At 36.7% G+C, this 27718-nt stretch overlaps 1 protein-coding gene across 4 annotated transcripts in view; it reads right to left on the bottom strand.

Annotated features, from left to right (window-relative positions):
- Nucleotides 1–615: 615 nt before the first annotated feature.
- The window catches only part of ZDHHC13 (zinc finger DHHC-type palmitoyltransferase 13), a 53179-nt gene continuing 26076 nt past the window's right edge, over nt 616–27718 (bottom strand). For all 4 annotated transcript variants that reach the window (XM_077964844.1, XM_077964842.1, XM_077964840.1 and 1 more), the window contains 12 exons: nt 26669–26733; nt 25165–25327; nt 24801–24926; nt 21570–21703; nt 18454–18556; nt 13530–13652; nt 12603–12665; nt 11820–11913; nt 10604–10687; nt 6412–6569; nt 3833–3930; nt 616–1212 (listed from right to left, as the gene is read on the bottom strand). In XM_077964844.1, coding sequence (XP_077820970.1) covers nt 1074–1212; nt 3833–3930; nt 6412–6569; nt 10604–10687; nt 11820–11913; nt 12603–12665; nt 13530–13652; nt 18454–18556; nt 21570–21703; nt 24801–24926; nt 25165–25327; nt 26669–26733 — 1350 coding nt within the window. In that variant the 3' untranslated portion in view covers nt 616–1073. The remainder of the gene's footprint in view (nt 1213–3832; nt 3931–6411; nt 6570–10603; nt 10688–11819; nt 11914–12602; nt 12666–13529; nt 13653–18453; nt 18557–21569; nt 21704–24800; nt 24927–25164; nt 25328–26668; nt 26734–27718) is intronic.

The raw sequence follows: 27718 nt of genomic DNA on the forward strand, positions 1-27718 counted from the left end.
ACTGTAGAGTGGCAGCCCCACTTAGTATCTCTGTGACCCTGGAGAAGATAAAAACTTCTTTGGCTTTAGTTTCCTTATCTGCATCTCTTATCTCTGGTAGAAGAAAGAATGGATCTTTGAAATGAAAGGCCAACATGATTAGAGTACAACGTGATCCACTGACAATGCTAAACAAAACAGGATCATATGCTTCAAGGCTTTGTCGGGCACAATGAGAATTTCTGCTTTTACCCCAAGAGCAACAGAAACTCAAGGGAGGTTGTTCAGCAGGAAGGTGGCATGCCCAGGGGTGTATAAATACTATACTAGAGTTACTATACTAGAGTTAAAGTTGAATTAGCATTTCCTGTAGAACAAGGGATTCTACAGTTCCTGTAGAACTAGTAATTATAGTCATACCAGTCTAATATTTTGAGGTTACTAAGTTGTAATTAAAATTTAAGACTTTCTATGTTCTCTTTTCTAAGTAAGATGAAAAATCAAATTAAATCTTGCTTACTGGTATTAATCATAATCTCAACTTATTCCTGGAATTGTGAACTAATTTCTTTGTGTCCTATGTACATCTTAATTTAAGACTCTAGAAGTGTTAAGTGTCAGAAACCAAGTCTCAACTACAAAAAAAATTTTTTTTTTATTAAGTGTGAAAGCAAAACAGGTACATCTATTTAAATATTTTTTACATATTTATAGATACAACAAAGACAAATAACTTAGCAACAATTACAAGTTTAAAGAATAGTACTATTTTGAAACAGCCAATATAGCATCTGAAAATACTCCATTTTATCCATAATCAGTGAGTATTATTTCCAAAAAAAGTAACTTGCGTTTTCTTGTGAAAAATGTTTTTTTTTTAGATGTCTGCCAAGATTTATCAGAAAAGTCCATCTTTCTAAATCTAAAAAATTGTAGTGCCTTTATTGAGAACTTTTTTTACCCAATGGCTTTAAAAAACCACCAGTGTTTTCCTTTGGACTTAGGTGAACTCTAAATCTTTACATTACTTTCAAACTATAGGGCATCAACATAAACAAAAACAAATCAGATTGAGAGTTTTGGGTTGCTTTTCTTCATACTGAGCGAAGAACCTTCTCCCTGGCTGGGTGAAAGACCATGGTGTACTGCGACGTCCAATCTACCACACAGGGCTTCACCAAGCCAAAGCAGCCACACTGAAAGAAATCTGCCAGGTTCTGCATGAATCCAAGGCTGCCAAGAAAAAAAAAAAAAAGAGAATATGTCTTACTATATTTCCTGTGTAGCTTGACAAACATTCATGGAGAATCTATAAGGTACAATGTCCTTTGAACATCTTGCAGAAATCCAGGGGTAAATCAGATAGTTCCTGGGCTTCTGGGACCTTAAAACTGAAACCTATTTCTGGACCTTAATCTGTATTTTGAGATTCCTGGCTTCTGCTCAGTAACTTAATTGGGCTTTTCGTCATCACTTCATTTTGGATTCCCCACTTAATGGACTGGCCACTGACATCAATAAGTTTCTTTCTTTCTATTCCTACTTCCCTAATTCAGACCTGATTACCTCAAAGGCCACATAGGCCAGAACAACTTAATCAACAAGATGGGATTTTCCCTAAACCTTGTAAGTAACTCTCTAAATGAATTCTCTGTCTCAATTCCTTTTAATTCATCTTGCATATTGCAGACTGTTGTCCTCCAAAAACCCTGATATAGTCATAGCGCCTCACTTCCCAATCAAAACCCTTTAAAGACATTCCTCTGCCTAGAGGCTCAAAAAACATTCCTCCTCTTTGTATTCAAGGCTCTATACAGTGTATCCCTCAAGTTCTAGCTCCCTGTGCACTCTGGTTCTGTTTTTCCCACGATCATAGCTGTGTGGGCCTGGAACGAACACTGCTCTACACTTAGCTCAGGAACCCCCTTATCCTTTCAAGTCCTACCAGTTCTCAAGGCCCAGGCCAACGTCCACATTTCCACTGGAGCTTTCCTGACTACACTGTCTTAGGCATCATTTTTTCTCCTTTAAATTTCGGAAGTACTACTATCTATTCCAGTTATGAGAAATGCTCATTTTTACGCATATGTTCTATCTTTTAAGGCCCAACCCAATCCCTTACACACATCAAAACACACCTGTCCATGGGCATGACTGCGTTTAGAAGATTGTGTTCTGCATGGGGATGATGGTATTGCTGCCACTAAAGGACCAACACTACTCAGAGGGCAACTTCCTGGGAAGAGGGCTATGTGGAGTTGATGGGGTGGCAGTGGGGACACATGCTAGAAATTTATAGGGCCTGCCTCAAAAGCTAGTTAGTGTCCCCTTCCCCTTGGTTTCAGTTTCAGTTACCTGTGGTCAACAGCAGCCCAAAAATATTAAAATGAAAAATTCCAGAAATAAACAATTAATAAGCTTTAAATTGCCTCCCGTTCTGAGGAGCATGATGAAATCTCACGCCATCCAGCTCTGTCCGCCTGGAACAGAAATCATCCCTTTGTCTGGTGTTTCCACTCTGTCTACACTACCTGCCTGTTGGGTTATCAGACTTAAATAACATGGTATATACAGAGTTCAGTACTATCTGCAGTTTCAGGCATCCATTGGGGTTCTTGGAACATATCCCTCGTGGAGAAAGGGTGACTACTGTATGGAGTAAAAGTAACTTAGGGGAGGAAAACAAGTAAAATCTTTGGTTTGGGCGGGACTCAGTTTTCCGTTGAGTTCCTCTAGTTGATGCTGCCATCACTCAGCAAACGTGCTCTAGAGCTCTCATGTGTCCCTCTATTCAGACTCTTCTCTAGGGCTTGGAATGCCCTTCCTGCCTCCCAACTCCATTGTGCCCTGCCCCACATCTCTCAAGGCTCAGCTTCAAATTCCAACTCTACCACAGGCTTCCATAGTTTAGTGGAGTAAATATTTATTCCTCTGGTTAAGCTACAAAGAAAGGGACTTTATTATCACTGTCAATGTGAAACTATCATCACAAGTTTACACTCCTCTCCACTCCCCACTGCTTGAGCCATCTCTTCCCAATTAAGTCAATTTCTCTCATCTCCTAAATACACATTGTAGTCATATTCCAGTCTCTGATCCCCTTGTCTAACAGCCTAACAGTTTCATCTTGTACCAAGAGCATGCTTTAAAATAGACTGCTCATGAGATATGCAGTGAACGTTCAAATCCCCAGAGGGCTCTGGGTCACCTCTGCAGCACTCCCAGTTTCCAAGACCCTGCCATAAGTGGCAGGGAGATAAGCTTCAAAGTCCGATCTTTCATATCATAAGACGAAGGTCTTTCTACACATACTCTCATTTTCAACTGAAAACGTGTTTCATACAACCAAATGCTCCAGGGGGAACAAATCCAAACCTGAAAAATTGGCTTCTCCCTGGTACAAGTCGGCACATTCAACATAGGGCTAGAAGAATTACTGGTGATAGAAAGCCAGGCTGAAAATCCTGGCAAACACACAAGCAAACACTTAGAGCACCTTGTGGCTGGCTCCCTCAGCCATACACTCAATTATCTCACATCGACTCCACGCCAGCAACAAACAACCTCGTGACCATGTGGCTTGACTGGAGAGATTCCCCACTTTGGCAAAACTTCAAAGTCACTTACTATTTGTGCTGTGTCCAGTAAACTAACTCTCAAATTCTTACCACCTTGGGGCTCACGACTTTACCACTCACCCCATCACTAAATCTTCTCTAAGAAAAGGGGGATCAACTGTACTAGAAGGCAAGTTAGAGAACAGCAACAAGGCCATGGGCAGTGGCACCAGCTTAGGAAACCAGTGACTAGGGATCTTCCACAGGACTCAGTGTCCAAAACAGGTCTCATTTACTTGTATGGTGTCTTCCTGAGGGACAATGTCTGTTTCATATGCTTGCTCTGCTTCAGCAGGCTGATTCTCTCATGGGAGGTCAGGCCCAGAAAGGCAATCTGAAAAAGAAGGGTGGAAGGTACATGAAAAATCCCACATCGTAGCTCCATCACTCTTAGCAGTACATCACAGGACACTGGCAAACATTCAGTAGTCCCCTAAAGACAATATCCCCCAGCTTTCTAATCAACGATCATGGTGATGCAGAGATGCAGCAGCCTTAAACTATACTCTCCCACATAAATCTAGTAGCTGGGCATTTTGTAATTGTTTAATTGTCTAATTTTTATTAACCTTCAAGAAAGAACTATACATTGACTTAGAGTTGTGAAATAATTGCTATATTAATTCAAGCTATGGCATATGGTAATGTTTAATTTTCAGCACATTCAGTGTGCAACTTTTAGATAAAACAATATAAGATCGGTATTAGTGCAATTATCTCAACTTGTGTGTTCTCTTTAGTATCTCCTTGAAAAGGGTCAAAGAAAAAGTTAATCAGAAGTAAAGAACATTTAATTCCAAAAACGTGGGGAAGACTGAGAATTAAGGAAACTTAAAAATTCTTAAATCATGAAAAACCATAACTATTCAGAGTCATCTCATTTAAACCTCAAGTTCCTTATCTGTAAAACAGCTCACCATACCACCCTCATCATATTTTTTAAGGATTTGAGATAATCTATTTAAAATACCTAACGCGGCAGGGTGTGGTGGCTCATGCCTGTAATCCCAGTGCTTTGGGAGGCCGAGGCGGGTGGATCATGAGGTCAGGAGTTCGAGAGCAGCCTGGCCAATGTGGTGAAACCCCATCTCTACTAAAAACACAAAAATTAGCCAGGCGTAGTGGCGGGCACCTGTAATCCCAGCAACTTGGGAGGCTGAGGCAGGAGAATCACTTGAAATGGGAAGGCGGAGGTTGCAGTGAGCGGAGATCCTGCCACTGCACTCCAGCATGGGCAAAAGAGTAAAACTCTGTCTCAATAAATAAATAAATAAATAAATAAATAAATAAATAAATAAAATCAAATACCTAATGCAGAGGATTAGAGAGATGAAGTAACTGATTCAAGGCCACACAGCTTAGAGTGGGAGAGCTGGTACTGACTCCTTGGTCAGTGTGAGAATAAAGCCCATGCTCCTAACCAACACCTAAACACTTAGCTTGACTTGCTACAGTCAAAGCCGCGACTACCCGGAGCACTCAGGAAACAAACGTTTTCAAAGAACTGGATTGTTTTGTTCATTAAGAAAACAGCTTTGTTCTGAATTCTTCCTTTTGAAATTATCTGAAACTTTGAATCCATTTTTTGCCTTACTGACCTTTTTCTAAAAAATTAAGGATATTATCACCTCATATACTTGTACTTATTCTAAGATTCCAGAAAAAAAGAAAGATAATTAGAAATGATGTCTCAAAGCATTATAAATACTAGGTATTACAAATGATAATATTATCACAGATGCTAGTATCTATTCTTGCTGCCGGAGTCTATTGATGTCAGAGTGATAGGAGATTGAGAGGAATGTTCAGAAACCTCAGTTTAGTCAATATTATTAATTCAATTTCATCCCTAAACATTTTTTTCTTTTTCTTTTTTCTCTTTTCTTTCTTCTCTTTTATTTCTTTCTTTTTCCCTCCCTCCCTTCCTTCTCTTCTTGTTATTATTATCATCATTATTATTTTGAGATTGATTACTTTCCCATAAAAGTGGAATACACTTTGCTTTGGTTGAGTAATGCTCTAATTTTTTGAGGTCTTACAGTAATTGACTCAGACTGATGACCACCTGCTTCCCATTCCACGTGGGCAGGACACAGCAATCATGAGAATTAGGTTAGGCTCATAGGGGTTGGAAGGCAGCAGGGAAGGGACTAAAGCTTTGGAGAAAGCTGAAGGTGACTACTGCCCTGGAGCTTGAACTTTCTAATGGCCATGGCCTTCTCTGAAAATGTAATTACTATGACCATTGGTTAGTGATGTATTTTTCATTTCTTTCCACTCTCATCCATTTAAACACTGCACAGTAATAAAGGTAACAAACAGGGTTGGAAAAACTGAGGGAAAACAATCTTCTCACGTTTGCATGATGGTTTACAGCTTATACTATGCTTACACACAACATATAATTTAACTGTACAATGGAAAAAGCCCTCGAATGGGACTGTCAGAAGACCCAAGTTTCCAGTTCTGATTTTGCCACACACTGGGTGACCTTGAGCAATTCAATTTACCTTTCTATACTTCTATCTATAAAATAAAGAGGTCAGATTAGGTAACTCCTAGGTTAAACTCCAATAATTTATTATGCTAACCTTTAAACCATTTTGTGGTTTAATGTAGTAGATAGGCATTATTGTCCTCATTTTACAGACAAAATACCTGAAATTCAAGTGTGGTTAAATGACATGGCTAGACCCACAGAGTCAGTGACAGAGGTAAAAACAGAATGTACATCTTCTGATTTTAAATTCAAGTCTATCTCCCTACAAGTTTTGGAAATTTTACTCAAAGCCATTATAAGAAGAGAAATAAATACCTGAAAGAGTTGATTTAATAATAAAAATGTTGACCATGAGAAATGGAAAGTTGCTAGCATCAAGATATATAAAACCCAAGGGGAACAGGCCACAATCTGATTGAGGTAAGTCCATAATCCATCTTCTTTGAATGTTGTGGCACAATGATTGGACCAATCTGTGAATTCACCAAAAAAAAAAAAAACAAAAAACAGGCAATAAACTAGTTATCAGTCTCCAAGAAGATAAAATCACTGCAGTTCTGTGTAGGGAGAAGAGAAAGTATGGCACAGATCATGATTCAATTTTAAGGTTTCATTTTCCACATGACAGCTCAAAAACTAAAGATGACAAAATGGTGGCTTAATGTTAATTGAGGCTATGATAACACTGTATAAGTAGTTGACAGTGAAGGAATAACAAAAAGAGTCCATAAAATCTTTACTAAAATCTGCATTCAGCATAAGATACACTATCTTGAAGTTAACAATTTGTTCAGAACATTCCCTACCATATTCATGTTTATAGCAACTATGGGTCTATTACAGGACTGAATATAAACTCTTATTAAGGGTTCAGATGAACCGGCCATTGCTGTGGGCACAAGATATCCCGTAAGCACCTAGATGTCATCAGAATACAATCTAATAGCATGCAGGGAGCTAGGCATGGGTATACTTCTGCACTGACACCATAACTAAATCTGCAGAGGAAGAAAGGCCAGATGAAGAGACTCACAAGACAGACACTCCTGGGAAAAGAATATAGAGCAAAACTCAGATTGTCACAGCTCAGTTTCTCCCCAGGTGTGCCAATTAAAGAACTTTACTATGACCTTTCATATTAACCTCCTAACCCATGTAGCTAGGAGCAGCAGTAAGGAGAAATACACACAGGAGGCAGCAGAAACAAGGGAACAGATCTTCAAGGTTATGTAAATTCAATGACTTTTACAGGCACCCTGGCCATGCATAAAAGGTGAATTATTTTTAAAAGAGAATTCTGTCGATTTGCACCTCGAGGTTTCATAAATGCCTCTGACAATTTGATAAATAGTTTTGGACATTTTTCCAATGCTGCTCTGAAGACCTCCAGGGACGGGAAGAAAATGAGTCCATGACTTTCCTGTCAACTGTACCTTTAAATCCTAAAAATCTACTTTTTTTTTTTCTCTTTAAGTCTCTGATTCCCAACCATCTTTCATGAATATATGCCAGAAGCATTCTAAGACCAATCATCACAGAGTAGCAATCAAGGTACAAGTTAAGGCAAATTACACTCTCTCTAGAGCGTCTCATTAGGACAGCAAAGAAAGATGCATCTCATGCACCTGATATCACAAAAAAGAATATAATTTCCAACAGTAGGTGGAGAAAACAGCTGTTGAGTGGGAAAGAATGTCTATTTTCTTTCAGTTTATGGGTTTCTACTGCTCCCTTCTGGGAATTCTTTTGATAACACAGCATGATCTCACACTGAAGTTTTCAGAATACTGGTTTTCAGATTTAACATCAAAGATATGACAGCAAGTTGTCATATACATTATCTTATGCAATGTAACACTTTAATTTGTGCTAATACATTCTTATCAGCTGGCCAATGGCTAATGGTAAGGAACTCATATCATTCCAAGTCAATCATTTTCATCTTTAGATGGCTCTGATAGTTACAGAGTTCTTCCTGATGGTAATCTAAAATATTTCTTTCTGTAACTTGTAGAAGAGGACACTTTTGGAGTCACTTACTGTCCACCTTGTAAACAGACCTTACAAAAGATGAAATGGATGGAGGCTGTACAGAAGTAGCAGCTATTGGATCACATGAGAAGGAGAGTATAGAGCAGGGCTCTAGCAATACAGCATTAATGGTAAACAAGGGAGGTGGGATAACAGTGAGGCCTCATTAGAGAAATGGAGCACAAGTTCATGTTTTGTCTGTGAAATAATAATAAATGACACAATACCCTCATTCAGTGTAAAGAAATATTGCTGGAATATAAATGGAATAAAGGTAACAAAATACACTCAGTTAGTTTATACAGTTGTAAGTGAATATAAGGTGGGACTGTTCTTATGAAACAAAATGTAATATGAAAATTGGTTCACAGCCAGAGAAAAAAGACAAAGAGGAGGGAAGAATCAACATGTGTAATAAAAAACTAACTTGGAAAGATTGAATGTGATGAAAAATCGCTTCTGTCCTTATCAATACAGTCTTATGCTGGTCATAGATGCAAACAAAGGTGACTATTTTTAGTGAAGAGAGAGAAGAGAGGAGAGGCAGGAGAGGTGTAAACTCTGGCTCCTCTCCCATAGGATTCAGTCCAAGAGACAAGTTGGTCCATGTGCCAACTTACAAAGGTTTTCCAGGAATATGCTTTACTGTCAGGCTTTGAAAGGAAGCTTTCTCAATAGAAACAAGCACTGTCAAAAACTCTTTTATTTTTTACACCATAAGACATAATCTAAGAAGTTTTAAAAATCGAATGCTGGCCAGGTGCAGTACTTCATGTTTGTAATCCCGGCACTTTGGGAAGCTGAGGCAGGAGAAGCACTTGAGGCGTGGAGCTTGAGACCAGCCTGGACAACATGGTGAAGATGCCATCTCCACAAAAAATTTAAAAATTAACTGGACATCGTGACAGGCACCTGTAGTCCCAGCTATTTGGGAGGCCAAGGTAGGAGGATCATCACTTGAGCACAAAAAGTTAAGGCTGCAGTGAGCCATGATTGTGCCGCTGCATTCCAGTCTGGGCAACAGAGTGAGACCCTGTCTCAAAAAATATGTAAATAAATAAGCAAAAAACAAACAAATAAAATTAAAATTAATTAAAATAAAAATAGAATGCTCAGGGTTACTGGTGGTCTTTGGCAAGAACTGAGCTCAGAGATTACAGCCTTCTACTAGACCTATTTAACATGGTGACAGTTATATTTAGCTACAAAAGCATTGCCTACTGATCAAAGACACCCAAGGGGTCAGGTAGGAAAGGGTCTGACAAGGTAACTGAAGCCCTCCATGCCTATGGCAAGGCAAAAATTAACTCATTACACATAGATACTAGTTAATAATCTCTAAAAATGAAACCCCAAACAAAACAAAATTTGTAATACTTGATATTTCTAGGGAGGGAAACTGGGAGGCTGGGGGGGCAAGTGTACAAAGAATTGCCTTTCAAAAACTAACAAAAATTTTAAACTAAAGAGAGACAGAGACACAGAAGAGAGAAAGAGAGGAAAAAAGTGTATGTGTACTGGGCTTAGGATGCTTAGGGGAAAAAAACATTCTTAATGTCTTTCGGAATTACCCCAGACTTCAGCTCAAGCAACAAACCAGTACTCTACTGGTAGAGTCTAAGATTTGACCAAGAACATAACAGGAGGGTGGATGGAAACAGATTAGAAGCGAAGCCTCTGTGTTTAGAGCCCAATTCTCCCAAAGCCTTCAAAACAAATAAATAATAAACAGTTAAAGTCCAAATAAATAAACTACAAACACCATAGGTTTTTCCAGTTAGGTAACCTATTTCCAAGGTCTGAAAAATGTAATCATGCAATTCTTAAGAGATAGCCAAGATTCTTCTTGCTTCAATTTAAACCCTGTCCTTCTTAGTCAACCACCTCAAAACAGCTGGCTGTCATTCTCTATGTGAGACCCTATATACTCTTTTAAACTGCTACTGAAAGCTTTTTTCATTCCTCAGGGCCACAGAATAAGTGATCTAATGTTTTCTTCCAAGTTACTATTTCCAACCTTTTAACTGTTAGTATTCCCATCAGTTCTCAGTTTCAACTTGATACTTACCAAATGGCATGTGCTTTCAGAGGTTTCTTCCTTAACGACTGGACAACTATCCCCCAACCTCTCTACCACTGACTTTTTTAAAACATTTTTTTATTTACTTATCACCTCCTACTTTCTACTTCAGCAACTGACTTTCCCTCTTCACTGGGGAGCAAATCTGTATTTGCCTTAAATGAATTTCTATTTTTGACCACTTCTCAAATTTATCACATTTTTTTCCTAAAGTACTGAGAACTAACCTCATCTTGTATTTCTTGCAGCTGAGGGAGTCTTAGAGGCATTTGCTTTGTTCTTATTAGGGGTATGGTTTATAGTCACCCAGCCAGAATGTGATATACAACGGTTTACAAGGAAAAGTAGAAATGGGTGTAGGTGTATGTGCTTGTTGTAAGAAAAATTTACACTTACAGATGAAAGATCCATATATAATCCAGCCACATACCATGGAAAGGAAAAACAAGAAGAATATGTAATAGTGATGATTGCCAAAACCTAAAGAAAAAAGAAAAAAAAATACTTAATATTTTCGTTTCTTCTGATTTTCAACATAAGACCTCCTTAACCACTTTCCTGTCAAAAGTCTTCACCAAAGTAAAACAGAAATAAAGCTGTTGCTTTGCTTTTAAGTACCATTAAATCAAACCACACATTTCTGATATGTCACAGTCAACTGTCTATGTTAACTGAACTATTATTTATTAATTACTTACTTAAAAGAAGATACTTTTTTGGAATAGAATAAAGTTAACTAAGCAAACACTGCTCTAGGCTGGCCTATCCTATGATGGAAGGAAGAGAAGCAGGCAGGAATTTAAACAAATCATATAGTCTCTTCCTTCCATGTAACATGTTTGTAAAAGTAAAACTTCTGGAATAGAATACAGTTAACTAAGCAAACACTGCTCTAGGCTGTCCTATCCTGTGATGGAAGGAAGGGAACCAGGCAGGATTTTGGACTAATCATACCCTGCATCTTTCCTCCTCCCATGTAACACGTTTGTAAAAGCACCACTTCTGAATATCAAGGATTGACTTAATCGGGGGAACACAGAAAACGAATATGAGGAGCAGCAATAAATTTACACGTTGCTACTGGACATGCGAAGACTGGCAACCCACAATCTGAGAAACTTCTACAGAAGGGAAGCGGGAAGGGCCAGGCAACTAAGTCTTCTCTTGCACAAGCTGCCTTCTCAATGCTGGAGATGGGAGCGTTTCAGTGCTAATGACACAAATGCTCCTCAGCTACTACATCATGGTCTGACCTTCTCCTGAAGCAGCAAAACCCGGCAGAAGGAACAACACCCACTGGAATCAGGAGACCTAGGTTTACATATTACTAGTTGTGTCACTGTAAGTTAAGTGTTTTAACTTCTATGATCTAGCGTTTTTACAAGTAATTTGGAGATAACACCTTTTCTGTCTACTTCACAGGCCCGTGGCTACCAAACAGAATGATGCATGTGCAAATACTATATTACCTGTAGCATAATAATGATGTATGGGCTCATTGCTATTGGAATATTGAAAATGGAGCCCTAGGATGCCCTTCCACTTTTTCTGCGAGTCATAACTAAACATATGCTTAACTTCATAGTAGTAATTGAAAAATTAAATCTCTCACCTATGCACCGTCCAGTCCACAGGCAGTGCTGATCATATCGAGCCACACAGGAGTTGCATACGTGGCAATGGAGTGACCTTAATGGCTTCCTTATCTAAGTGGGCAATCAAGAGAGGCCTAAGCAAAAACCAGTGTCTCAAAGTGGTAACAAATCACAAGCAAAATTTTAACTTGAGGTCACAAAGGCATTGGCACAAATCCTAAACAGACCATCAATTCACACAGAGGCTGTGGAATGCCTTATTAGTATTTACTTCCATATGTCTACTTTGATTAGGACATCACTCAGTGGGATCTGAATTCCAGAGCCTGTTCACACTGGCTAAGTGGAAATGAGGCAGTACCACAGAGCAAAATAAGCACAGAACTAAGAGAAGGAAACCCAAGTTCCATTTTTAGCGGCACCAATAATTTGGGAGAATTTACTTCCTCCCTTGATTCCTCAATTGCAAAATGAGAGGTTTCACTAAGTGGTTTCTAAGGTCATTATGAGCCTCTGATTTGAAGTTAGTTCTAATATATGCTTCATGACAGAGAAAAGCAAATAAAACACACAATGGATAATCCACAGAGAGATGTAACCAGAGACAACTTCAAGAGATTATAAACATCATTCTTTCATATATTCAAGACAGAAAGCTGTTCAGACAGGAATGTAAAATTAGAAATGGGTAAAAACAAAGGTGTATAAATATACCATGAAGATCTGACAAATGCTTACATGAGCAACATTACCAAGAATTTGCTCTCACTATGGAAAAAAATTATAAAGAAAAAACTCACAAGACATGATGTACAAAATGTTCTGAAGTCCAGACAGCCAGTTTCTGCAAGGGTGATGATATTCTGAAAGACATGAAGTTTGACCTATTATCACTTTTTATTGGAAAATGTATTATGCACAGTTATATACCATTCTCACAGCTCTTGCTCCAAGCTGAAGTAGTTAGAAAAGCAATTTGGAATACTTGCCACCAAATCATTCTGTGCTTGAAATGAGGTGACTCTTCAAGGTTGCATTTTCAACCAACAGCTAATAAATTAGGATGCGTAAAAATTATACCACCCCATCACTCCCGCCTATCACCTCATCTCTGTGAATGGCAATCATCTCACAGTTATGATCTGCTAGAGAAAAATAAATATGCACATATACACACCCATTAAAAAAGAAAAACCCACCAGTATACATCAAAACTGAAAGTTACAAGCACCAAGGGCTGGGTCTTTCAGGAACACGGGCTTTAGGTAACAGACAACATTCTCCAACTTCTAAACATTCATGAGCAATGGAAAACATGCCATGTCATCTGAGAACTTCACATTTGAGGAAGAGAAGGGGCGTTTCCTCAGCCAATAAGCAGAAGGACTCTCCCTGGTCACTGACTAGTTACTCTCCATTTATTAAGTGGGGAAATGTAAGCTAAATGACCATTATGAAAATGTTATTACAAGGAAGCAGGAGATCATATTCCTAAAAGGAATCACATCTGAAAAAGTCTTGGTGGGGTATTACTTTAACAGAAAATAAAAATATGTATTAAAACTTTCATATACATAAACGAAAAAACTGTAAGAGTGGAAATCTAATTTTTGCTATATCACCCCCCATGTCATGCAGCCATAACAAAAAGCAACACATCTGCATACATGACTTTCTAAAGTTTACAAACCCTCCTATTAAAAATATCAGTAACAAAGAAATCTCACCACTTTCTTTTCTTCTTCAGAAGCCTTAGTGAAGCCTGGATCAGTTGCCCAAGTCTTATAGAAAAAGTACAGAAAGGCTACTATGCTGAAAATGAAGCTGAAATAGAAAGGGGCTCCTGCTAAATGTTAAAGCCAAGTTAAGGAATAAACCAAACTTCCTTTAAAAATAATATAATTATCATGTAAGCAAATTTCATCATTGGCGCCTAAGAACTTCACCTTCCTTATGTACACATGTCCCCGCCCCTAAACCTCTTCCCATCCTATGTTCTAATCCTACTGGAATTTGTTCCTACTTGGCTAATAATTAATGCTTCCTTATTAGTTGAAGCTCATATTAAATACTGATAGGAATAGTTGCAACTTATGAGGAACATCCTGAAAAGTGACAAACACTTAAGACCAAATAAATTTATCTCTAATGGTGTAATTGTGGCTCTCCTGTGAGCATCTGGAAAAATATTCTTTGATCATTTTAGCAAAATCATTCAAAGAAACAACCCTCTTGATTCAGAGATTCCAAATAAAAGTATTTCCCTATATATTAGATACATGTTTGCAGAAGTTTCCCACTGAAAGTTTAGTAACAAATCCTTTTATTAGGCTGAGTTAATTTAGAGACAAACTGCTCTCCTTGTGAAATGATTGAAAGTCACATATTATGGATAAATTATGATAAAAGCGTTTCATGGATAAATGTTATCTGCATTGAAATGTTTTTAAGGTGATATAAATTATCTGTATAATAAGTAAAATTTTGCTCCAAGGAATGACAAATGAACACGCAGCAGTAAATCAAGTAAGACCAGAAATAAACCAACCGTCCTTGCCCAATTGAAATAATTATTGACAAAGTAACTGTCTACACCTTCCAAGGTTCTGCCGTGCTATCCTGTGCCAAACTTCAATGTGGAAAAAGTGACCACAAAATACTCTAAACCCTTTCTATTCAAAGTGTTGTCCAAAGACCTGCAGACACAACTTCACCCGGGAGCCTGTTAGAAAAATAGAACTTCAGGACCCACCCTAGACCTACAGAACCAGACTCTGGGTTTTAATCCCCAGGGGCTTCAACATGCACATTAAACTTTAAGAAGCCCTGCTCTAACCCACAAAGACAGCACAACCACATCTGGTTAAGACAGGCAGGAATAAATCTTGTTGGCTTAATTTATCACAGTTCATCTGCAGGTGGGCCTAGCTTTAAGAAAGAGTTGAGTCCAGGGAAGTTGTGTAAAATTCAATTTTAACATTTACTTAGAATGAATTAATAAAATCATCCAAAGAAACAACCCTGTTGATTCAGAGATTCCAAATAAAAGTATTTCCCTATACATCAGGTACATGTTTGCAGAAAGACACTATTAAAGGTACATAGGGTAAGATCCTTTGTTAAAGAATCACATCACAATTTTTTAATGAAATCCTGATTGACACATATGACTCAAAAATACATACATTCAGTTCTCAAAAATACCTTCAGTTTCATAATGCAATGATTCTGCATGCTGAACTGACTTTTTGGCTCCTATTTTGGTTAACTTACAAAACAAATGGCAGGGGAATCACCGTATCCCCACTCTCCAAGTGAAGTGAATTGCACCCTATCACCTCACATAAAAGCTGAAGACATTCCTTGCTTCGGTGCCCTTGTCAGTGTGGTTCACTGACCTAAAATGTCCCCTACTTCCTCTCATTTTCTTCTAAAACCACACTTTTAGGGTGTCCAAGTCCTAACTGCCATTAAAACCTAACTTATATTTTCCCTCCTTCCTTGGAATCTTTTCTGATTCCCTAGAGAGAATGATTCTCTCCCTTCCCTGAATTTAAGAATGCTTTTGTGGCACTCAGACCTTGGACTATAGTTTACGGACACATCAGCCTTCCCAGTAAGCTGGTAACACTTTTACAGTTAAGCCTCTCAAAACGGAGCTAAAATTTGCCTTTCTCTAACTTCAACCAACTGATTTTCATTCATTAGATCCTTTAGATCTGTACTGTAGCTGTCTTTTAGATCTAATCTACATAAGCTTATCCTCTCATTTGTTCAATACATTTTTGTTGAGTGCCCATTCCTCATAGTGCATTGGCTTCCAAATGATAGACTTCCAAACACTTGAAACTGGAAGATAGTGATCATACTTCCAAGATAAATAGCAACACTGTCCTTATTTAACAGTTTCCTGGTCATGTTCCTCTGTTCATGCTCCCGTTTATCATTCTCTCTTTTAAAAGGATATAATTCAAAACAGAGCAAACACCAGTGCAGAGAACAGAGAAGCTGCTGTTGTCTTTTGCTTGGACACTCAAATCCTTGTAATACTATGTGAGAATATACTCGCTTCCTTGACAGCGGCATCACTAGCCACACTGAGCATTTAGTCAAAGCTCCTGGTTCCTTTGCACTTGACCAGAAGCTATGTCATAGCTCACCATAACATGCACTTGTACAGCTGATTTTCTGAAACTCAGTATGGGACTTTACATGTATTTATCCCTCTTAAACTTAACACAGTTACAGCCAATATCACAAACGTAATATTCAGAGATCCACCATTTATCTCCTGATTTGAATTTTACCTTCAAATTCATCAATCAGGTCCTATTTTATTGTACTCAATCCCCCCTCATAAAAGCCAAAGACATTACTTGCTGAACTTATAAAAGGTACCAAAAGAAACTGATCATCTTAGAAGCCAACCTAGAATTGCCCTTGAAATTAGTTTCAACATGCAGCCTTCCATCTAGATTTTATTCATAAGAATAACTAATAACAAAATATTAGGTATATTTATAGAACACCAATTTTGCCATGGGGACTCTGGTGAGCACTTTATAGTAATCCTTGCAGCCACACCATGAGTTTGTTTCTGTTATCTCCAATTTACAGAAAAACTAAGGCTTGGTGAAATTATGTACCTTGCCCCAACGGTACATAACTAGTCTGAAAAACAGCTAAAACTCAAAATCCTTTTGTCTTATTCCATAGTGCCCCAGAACATCTTCCCCTAATAGGCCAGTATCTGTGGAAGCAGATGCCCTTATTCAATCCAGATGGCAGCCTGAGACAAAGCTAGTTTAAACCCAGGGCAGCATCTCAGTTCATCCACAAGGCAGTTCCAAGATTTAAAATTTAGTGTGAACAACATTGTTCTGATGGTGAAGTATGCCACCTACTGACTTACATGCCCTCACAAGTAGCAGGTTCATATGGTTGCCTAGAACAAATGGCTTTAGGTTGTACAAGCAAATAAAATAGTCCAACTTGTTGATTCCAACATCTTAAGATTCTGTCTAGCTATGGAAATCAGTTCTCTTTTGTTAATTTTGATTCTACAAATTTGAAATAATTCAATAGAAAAAGCTTTGTGCAAAATCTGACATGTTTCTCAAATTTCAAAAATTTATCACAAAACACATTTTTAAAACTGTTTTATTCCACTGCCATATGGATTGGTAAATAAAAATATCAGCTGTCTTTCCTTCCTCTGTATCATGTCAATTACCCTAGAATTTATGAGCCTTGGGTCTTCTGCAAGTGATTTTGTTGTATCCTGTGCTGTTATCTGATGCACTCATGACTACTTATAATATCATGTATTTTTCTATCGTAATAATAATATCATCCAAGCCTTCATTAAGTGGTGGTAATAAGGTTAGTGCTTAAAAAACTGCCACCAAATCAGTAATTATGAGACAAACAAGAGATAATAAAATCTGAAAAAAGCCAAATGACCATGCCATTCATTTAAAGAAATCTGAAAAATATTAGAGATAATGCTCAAAAATCAAAAGGAGAATTAAAGCAAAAATACGCTATAATGGATGTAGACATATGTACTTTGAGAACTCACATGGCCAACTCATTTCACATTTATTCCTATGGAAAAAATATTCTTGAATTCAGTTTACGCATGCCTCCCATAAACACTCTGTTCTTTCTTTTTGGAAATGCTAGAGAAGTAACGTGGAAGTTTGAAAGAATATACTAAAAGGTATATTTCCATCTACAACATTCCTTCTTCTCCTACTCCATAAGCAAAGCAAGGCTATCAGAGCTTCCTTGGAAGGGAAGAAGGGAGTCCGGCAAGAGGTGGGAAGATTGAAAATGCCTTCCACCTACCTGAAGTCATAAATGGTTAGAGCCCAAGTAACCCCCTCCCCATTTCTAGGTGACAGGACTTGGTCAACACTAAGAGAACAATAAACCCCTAAGTTGGACTTGGTCCTAGGCCCTGATCCTCAAGTAATAAACCTATTTCCTGAATGAGTTTTTTTTTGTTTGTTTTTGTTTTAATCTCAGGCTGCTATTCATTAGTGGGTCATGAAAGAATTAAATGGGCCGTGATTAAAATTTTTTACAAAGGAAATGGGATGAAATAACACCATAGGGTAAAAAGTACATTAGGAGTACAGTCTTTGTTTTACATATATGTTGAGTGGCAAAGTAAATTTATTTTCACTGTGGATTGAGAATCATTGCCTTAGATAATACCACTAACCCTTACCATTACTGAGGAAGCCATATTTTCCCCAATATCCCTTTCATGCAGTCCATCTTGGTACTCAGAAAATGTATTAAAATTAACTGTAACTGCTGACCAAGTTATGAGAAACATCTGACCTTGAAGGAATCTCAAGACAATCCAACAAATTATGGTACAAGTAAAACAATAATACATTCTACTGTTCCCCTCCTATGAGTAATAAATACTAGATACTTACCATTTCCATAATGTACTCTGAGACTACTTTTCAAATTAAGTAGATTTTCAACATTAAACATCTTCATCTAGAACCATTAAATGAATGCAAATATAAGTTGCATTCCCTGGGCCTTTTCTAGTACCTAAATTCCTAACAGTGACATTACTCTTTTTTAAAGGCAAAATGAGATATGCATCAAAATTGATGCTTAAAGGATATCAGGAAAAAATAAGATGAACCAAGTCATAAATATCCAAAAAATGGAACTTAGCAGAAAGGCTGTTGGTAAGTATATAAGGTTCTTATACCCAACCAAGAACCTAAAAGAAAAAAGATAAATATAAGGTATTAGTATGACTTGTATTAATTTTAGTTCTAAATTTCCCTACATAATAATGGTAGTGATAATAATATCAGCAGCAAAAGTAATAGCTTTCACGTACTGAGTGCTTACTATGTGTCACTTTCCATGTGGTAACAGAGTTACGCAACATTATCCCCCCATTTTACACATGAGAAAACTAAAGCACGATGACTCTCAAGAAGTGTATGTTCTAGTTCTTCTAACCAACTCATACAATATTTAATCTACAGCAATTTAATATATATTTTCAATGAATCTTTTGTATTTCTATTGAGACATATACTTTTATTTCTTTTTTGGCATATATTTTTAAATACACTATAATGCAAAAATTTATATAGAGATTCACCTTTACATTTAACAAGCTTTCTTCCAGAGACTAGAATGATATTTGTGAAGCATACAGATGCACACAATCTTAAGCACATTCATCCTATAATCAGCTTAAGAAGTAGACACTTCATATAAAAAGATACGCAAAGGCTAAAAATGATACTGGCATTCAGAATATTAACAATCTCACTTGGGTCACAGGCAACTTGAGGTCCACATATAATTTACCCAAAATACTGCAGTTTCAAAAGAAAATGTCTTTTACACTAAGTACTCACTACAGACATCTTATGCATGAATATAGTTTACCTGAATATATTTTAAAATTTATTCCAGGAAAAAACAATGGTTAACAATAGGTATGAAGGGTTAAAAAAAATTAGCTACCAGGATCATAACCAGAATTATGATAAGTTCATATTTGAGAAGAACTAAAGAGTCCAAACTTTAGATGCTCAACATGCTGCCAAAATAGGCCAAATTAAGCCCTTGCAACCTCCAGGGTGTGGTCTGTCGGAGATCTTACAGCAAAAAACGTATTTGACCAATTACATAATACAATGAACTATTAATTTACAAGAGTCTCTACCACTGTGTGTCCATTCCTGACAGGTGTCAGGTTAACAGCCTGGATCAATAAGCAACTGCCCTATAATAATAATAGTTTACAGTTGCTTTCCTCTATGAAATTGGGACCCTATAGAGGAATATGAGAGATAAAGGATGTATGAATAAAGTTGTCATATACATTTGACTCACATTTGAATTGTGCCCATTTTTATAATGTAGGCTTCAACTACAATAAACGAATAACCAAACACAATCTCAAATGTTCCTATCCTAGGCGAGTAGATATTACCAGCCCTTGCTTCCTCTCTGAAAAAGGAGTGATGACTCTGATCATTGGTGATTTGGCTTAAAATTTATTTAGAGCATGAGTTAATCCAATTAGTGGAAAGTGAATAAATATCTCTAAGTTACAAGTTGTCTGAATAGCAGACAATTTTAGGCATTTTGCTATGTTTCAGAAATTTGAGTTTTCACATTACATTTATATTCTAATTCATTTCCAGACTATTGTCCCGCTCTTGGGTGATACAGTAGTAAGATTCCTCTAATACTTCATTTGCTCTTATGACAAAAGCAGGACATGCTTATGCCAGAGAATGTTGGCAATCAACAGAAAGACAGAGGAATACTCATAATCATAACATGCAAAGAGCAACCCTATATTTCCTTTCAGATCCTTTTCTATGGATCAACATCATTACATTTTTCTTTCATTCAGTGAATGAAAATGCTTAACAGCAGAGACAAGTTTCCTGCTTTTATGGGCTTTACATTGCAGGGAAGTGATTAAGTGCTAGAAGAAAATAAAACAGGGATGCAGCAGCGTCAGTCGGGAACGGCCTCACTAAGCAGGTGACAGCTGAACTGAGAGGCCTGAATGACATATCCAGCTATGAAAAGATAAGGTGTCAGAATACTTCAGACAAAGACCCAAGGGCGGGCCAAGGCCCCAGGTGGGAATGAGCCTGCTGTGTGAGAAAGAATGTACAGTGCAGTGAGGAGAAGGGGAAGAGAGGAAGTTGCTGGGGAGGGAATAAATCACATAATATCCCATAGGCAAGGAGTGTGGATTTTGTTCTGAGTACAAGAAAAAGTTACTAGAGGGCGTTAAGCAGGGAGAAAAGAAAGAACTTACCTGCTTTTTAAAAGACTCCCTTGATTGCTAAGTGGGGGTAAACTCTAGGGGGATAAGAAGTCAGGAGACCTGTGAGGAGACTTGGTCTAGGATGCGAGTTGTGGAGATGGAGAGAGGCAGGCAGGGAACACGTGATAATGGGTTGGACATGGGAGGTGAGGAGAGGATGACAGTAATCCAAGCATGACACCCATATTCATTTGAGGAACTGGATGCCATTTTATTGAGAAAGGAAAGAGAGAAGAAGAGATGGGGGGGTAATATGATTATTGAGTACTAAGTGTCAGCTATAGCTCTATGCATTTATATGTGTTAACCATGAGGCAGGTATTATCACGACAGTTAACCCTCATTTTATAGCAACTTGTTCAACGTCAGACTGTCATGTGGTAAAGTTTGACTTGAATTCAAGCAGTCTGACTCTTAACCATTAACTATATATAATCATATATAAATATTGTCCTAAAAATAAAACCATACCGTATTTACCATTTTATAACCTCCCAAAATTTAATTCAACTAAAAATGACTGACAGCAAAAATAACTAGCTTAAAATAAATTTAGAAAAAGGAAACAAAATTTCTGAAAAATGAGCAAAAATGCTTCAAGACGATTACAAAATCTTGAATAATTATGAAATGATTACAAACATCTCCCCATCATTCACCAAAAATAACAATTAAAATGTGACCCAGGATATTTATTTTCCACCAACTGTCAAGTCAACCAAGTTACTGGGTTGAGCAATTTGCTTTCAGCCAAATCATATGCTACCAAAGCTCTTTCTTCCCGTCCACCCTCAGGATGCTGTTATATGGTGAATAATATTTACAGCATGATAAAAATTTATGACTCCAGCTAACCAACAACAGAAATAAGAAATAAAATCAGAAACACAATAACCAGCCTTGCAAAAATTAACATACACACCTTGGAAACAAAGATGTCAGAAAAAACAATGTTACTAGAAGACATCCTTTTAAAAGCCAAGAATCTGAATTGAAGTCCAATATGTATCCAACAGCCCACATGGTAATCACAGAAAGCATCAGCAGCAGGAAGAGCTATTAAAAGATTCAGAATTTTAGAACTTTATGGATTTCACCTCTTAAGTATCTAATAATAGTGTAATATGAGAACTACTTCCAAAGTATAGAATAACAATTAATACAACAACAGAACTAACACAAAATTCTCCTCCAAAATTGCTGATTGATAAATCTGAGGTTTGAGAGATTGTACATCTTGGAAACAATCTTTTTTTTTTTTTTTCCTAAGATGAAGTTTTACTCTTGTTGCCCAGGCTGGAGTGCAACGGTGTGATCATGGCTCACTGCAACTCCCCGGTTCAAGCAATTCTCCTGCCTCAGCCTCCCGAGTATCTGGGATTACAGGAACCCATCACCATGCCTGGCTAATTTTTGTATATTTATTAGAGACGGGGTTTCACCATGTTGACCAGGCTGGTCTTGAACTTCTGACCTCAGGCGATCCACCGCCTCAGCCTCCCAAAGTGGGAAACAATCTTTTAAAAGCCCTACATTTTATAAAATGTTGCTTAAACATATTTTGTTTTGCTTTTCTTCTCTAGAAGAAATGGTGGTCTTTTAGAAAACTGTTAATGAAAGCTAAGATTTTTCAAAATAACTTCTTGCAAACAGTATTCTATATTGGAAAGCATAAAGCAAGTTCAAGGGACTACATAGAAATTAATACACAAGACTCAATGAGGGAACTATAAGAACTCCAACCTGGGCACTGCATCATGCCATCCCTAATGGAGAAGGTCAGATGCAATAGGTCTGCAGAAAAGATGAGCTATGTTTGGAGAATGTAGAATTTTAAATGCCTATGGACATCTAGGAGACATCCAGCAGGCAGTCAAAAGTAGGTTTAGCATTCTGGAAGACTTGAAATTTATCAGTACATAGGTGGTAAAGCCATGAGTGAATAACATCCCAAAGACTGTGTGCAGGTAGAAAGGGGGCAGAATCTTAGCCAAAACAAACACTTAAAGGGAAAAAAGCAAAGTCGCCAAAAATAACCAAGAATAACCGACCAGAAAGGCAGGATCAGAATCGGCAGAAAGAAAGGTTTCAGGGAATCCAGGGAAGGGAGTTTCGAGAAGGGGGATGTTCTCAGTGTCAAATGTCACATGGAGATCAAAGATTAAAATATGTCCTCGTGATGCTACTAATTCAGGTTTATTTTGGCAAAGTTAAAAGAATGAACCTTCTATGAAACAACAGTCTGACTGAATTGAAGCTGGACCTCGTGTTTGTGCAATGCAGTCTTTAATGACAAGATATGAGAACCTTGAAAGCAAGCAGGGCTTCCTTCTTTCTTCTTCCATTTTCACTTCTCTAAGTCATATCTAGGAGTGGATAATTTCAAATGACATTAAATCTTTAAAATGTTTCCAATTCCAATTGGCATGATGACACAAAATGGGCTAGTTTAGATTTTTTTAATGTAAATTTAGAATCTCCTAGCAACATAATCTCAGAACAGAGATAAGAATTAAATATGGATCTCAAAATTCTAAATCCTAGATATAACACTCTTACAGACAAGCTGCACTATTCATTCAACAAATACTTGAGGGCATATTATATACAAGGTACTATTCTAGGCACTTGGGACACATCAATGAATTTAAGATCTTTTTCTCACTTAAATTCTAGCTGGGGAAGATAGACAGATAAATATGCTAAGTCAATTTTATAGTATATAAAAACCTGGATGACAAAGGGCCTTAGAGGCCATCATAAAGACTTTGCTTTTACTCTGGGAGAAATGAGGAGACATCATAGGAATGTGAGCTGATAAGTGACATGACTTGACTTACATTTTAGATTCATCTGCTGAACCAACATGGCACTGGTAGAGTGGTAAGAAGGGGTCAGATTCTGGATATAAACTGAAGGCTGAACTGGTCAACACATCTTTCTAATGGACTGCATATGTGGTATGACAAAAAAAAAAAAAGGTGAAGACAGAGGAATGCCGCAGTTACCAGCTACTGAGATGGGGAAGGCTTGGTTTAGTCAGGGGAAGGGTGGGGAGGGTATCAGAAGATGCCTATTAGACATCAAAGTGGATGAATCAAGTAGGTAATTTGATATATGAGTATGGAAAGGTCTAGACTAGAGAGACAAATATGGGAGTTATCAACATATAGATGACATTTAGGGAATGAATAAATAGCAAAGAAGTTCAATAACAAAATCCTGGGGCACCCTACCAACAAGAGATGGGGAAGAAGTGGAGGAGCTGGCAAAGGATACTGAGGAGTAACCAATATTTCTTCCTCTCCCCACTCCACATGCCTAATGCAAAAGCAGTATAGCATTCATGATGATCCTCTACATAAGAATATGGTATCTCCTAATTTAGAATCACTATGAAAGTATAATTACTAATTATTATTAATAAGATGATGGTATCATATTTGAAAACACTAGAGACAGTGGAATCAATCCAATATCCCATTTTAACAATTTAAATAGTATTCACTTCTATGACTTAGATTTTGTTATTCATGAGAATAAGCTGAAGTTTCTAACATTTTCCATTATTCAGTTCATTTTAAAGTTTAGAGGAACACCACTCAGAACTGCTAAGCTAAAAAAATGAATAAAATTTGGGTTTAATCTCTCAAAATTCCAGTGTTTTCTTTTATGAAGTGACATCATATGCCTAAAGTTTGCAACACTATCATTTTTAAAGTCCTCATGATTCTAAGGCAACATTGTAACTGTTATTATTTTCTTTTTGAGAAATAAAAATTTAGTAAGGAATAAGCTGTTCCTACAAGCTTCTATAAAACTCTTTGCAACATGGTGTTTTTCCCATTGTGTCTCTAAAAATCAAAACCTTTTGCATTTCAATACACTCATTAAATAAATGTGGAAGTACGTAATACTATTCATAAGGTAACATGCAGTTTTAGAGCATCTAGTTGAGGACCAACAATAAACAGCCAATGAAAGTGCCAAATTTCCAACTTTGGGCAACAGGATGCAGGGCAAAGATATAGTCAGCAGATATAATGCAGCAAAAAGCCAACTCTCTGGTTTCTTCTGATGCCTAAATAAACAAAAGCAAATGAACAAAAAAGTCATCTATCCGGATCACAGAAAAGACCCCAAATGAAAATACCTCGCATTTCTGCAGCCACCTCCAAAGTCTGAACTTTTGGTTGGTTCTCATTTTGGCTTCCGTTTTCAGCATATGAATAATGAGCTGATTTTTGTTTTGTAGAGCCATATCAAGAGGTGTTTCTCCCTTAAAAAAGAGTGGGGTAAAAAGTTTAAAAATATTTTTAATATATTATGAGTGCTAAACTTTTTTTAAACTTACCAGAATCATAGACTCAACACACTATTCCAAGGATAGCCAGCTATTATCATTTGTATCTATCTTGGGGTAACTGAAAACAAATATATAGCTCATCTTTATGTGAATGTATCAGTCTTCTAACTCAAGATATAATAAACTAAGGGAGATAAATACCTGGCCATACCTTAACATTCTGGATATCCAGGCTAGAACCAGCTTCCAAAAGCTTATCAACTGCATTAACATTTCCTGCTGCAACTGCCCAGTGAAGTGGAGTGTTTTGGTGTATTTTATCAACCACATTGAGAGAAGGATTAAACTTTAAAAGAAATCCAGTTGGTTCTGGCCTGTCTCAAAATAATAAAATACCAAGAGGCATTAACAGAGATGATGACTTAAGGAGTAAATGCAAATTATGATCCTTTAAGATAATGCCATCAATTAACCATTCAGTTAAGTATTCAGAACTGAGAAACTTCTTTGTACTGACTTATATTCTAGGTACTAATAGGAGATTCAAAAAAAAAAAAAAGACATCTATTAAATGACATGCTATATAGACAATTTTAACAATGCAGTGAAATAACTGCTTCTGTTTTTCAAACTTTTCCTTTCATATTGTTCTATTTGCTAACACTTGTCTCTGAATTATAGATTTAACTTTAGCCAATATTAAATGCTATGCTATTTATTCAATTAAAGACTAAATATATGTTTTAGTTGAGGAGCTAACTTCATACTATCAAATCAACTGTTAAATAAAGCAGGTATAAATTATGTCCTATAATATTTGTGAATCTTAGAAAGTTATGGACTAAAAGACAGAATTCAGTAAAATATTTTTACTTTACCAATACCTTTCCTTCCTTCATGACCACTGAAGAGATTATTTTAATAAAACAATATTCTACTTTATTTATTCCATCAACATCTTTATAGAGATTATACCTGACTTCAGATTTACCAGCAAAGACAAAATGCTTTTTAATAAAATTCTACCTCCAATCCTACCATGAACAAAAAGGAAATAGCATTAGAACTAACATGGTTCCTAGAAGAGAAGTCCTAAGTACAAGCAAAATCAGAGATTCAATACAACATAGAAACAAACTGCTAAAGTGAGAACTGTCACAAGTATTTGCTTAAATACCAGAAGTCGAATTATACAGTGTCATTAATCATGTGTTTATAGAAATAAATACACAGAAAAACTTAAATATGTAAGTGCTTAATCTGAACACACAAAAAGACTCTTTTCAGTTATATTTTCAAAGCAGACAAGACTGATGTCAGAGAATCTCAAAATTTAATATTTTCCAGAAAGCAGACTTATCAGATTTTAAATTACGAGAACATTTAAAATTATAGCCATTTTTCTTAAAGGCAAAGGAAGAAATACAAGTCATGTTAACAAGTATATGTCAAGGTATATCTACTTGTTAGGTAAGGAAATTTTTTTCTTATTAGTAGCTTTCAAACTTTTTGCCAAAGCTATCAGAAAAGAGAAAATGTATTTCAATGCTGCTTTTCTAACTATCTTAAAAGTCGATTATCACAGTCTCAGTGTGGAAAATACTATTTTCTTCAATGTACTATCATCTCACATAGATAGAGATACTCAAAATTACACACACAGAAAAGAAATAGTTGGAACCAGAATCAGATTGAGGTGATTAAATTAAACTCACCCAATTACTTTGTGAGCTGATAACATGAGAGGTGTCTGGCCATTTACATCTGTCATATTCACACTCTATTCAAAAAGAAGACAATTAGCATAACTGTAAATACATTCAAAAGTCTATTTGTTCTCGTAATAGAAATATCTCTTTAATACATTCAGTACCACCATTATTTCTACATGAAGGGTTCAAATATCATTTGATAAAAAGAATGCTCTGCTCTACTTCCATAGGGTAAAAATCCATGGATTTCTACAAAATATTTTTAAAAAGAAAATCTGAATATATAATGTAAAGTGTTACTTGATGTGAACACAGACAGCTAAGGGAAAGAGTAAAATATTCATAGCTACCATTAAATACAAGAGATGGTAGAGGCCTTAAAAGTCACCTAGTTGAGACCTTAGTTGACACATTAATTCACATTATCAATTCTTATACAAAGTCATTCAGTATCTACTCAAACAATTCCAGTAAATAGTGAACTCCCTATCTTCTGAGGCAAACTTTTCTTTCTGGACTTAACATACTAAGTTTTAAACAGTGAAAATTTCCTTTCTGTTTTCTGGAATACAGAAAAAAAAAAAAAAGGAAATCATATTTCCATGAGGATATAATCCTTTTAATAAGACAAGTCTAGGTTTAAGGTATACAACAATGGTTTCAGCTAAGCCAAAGAAAAAGAGTTTCAGCTTCTGAAGATTCTTATGGGCCTTGGAGGACTAGGACTTGGGAAGGGGCCCAAAGAGAAGCAGACAGGACTCTTCTTCATATATTTATATTTTTCCAACAATGAAACCTAGGAGGTTATAATTCTACTTCAATCAGCTAAGTCTGAGAGAAAGTGCTTATTTAAAGGGAGTACAACCATTCTAACAGCATTTGTGCAAACACGTTTTCATGCCTTTTACAGGAAAGTCTGCTAATACATAAACTACTTTGCTACCGGAAAACATATTCCAGGCAAGTATAATTGACATTTAAACTGACAATAACCTATAATTTAACCTGTGCCTCTCAAGGCAAGTCAATTTTCATGGAATTACTTTAGAAAAC

This window comes from Macaca mulatta, chromosome 14 (assembly GCF_049350105.2).
Source record: "Macaca mulatta isolate MMU2019108-1 chromosome 14, T2T-MMU8v2.0, whole genome shotgun sequence".
Lineage (NCBI taxonomy): Eukaryota > Metazoa > Chordata > Mammalia > Primates > Cercopithecidae > Macaca > Macaca mulatta.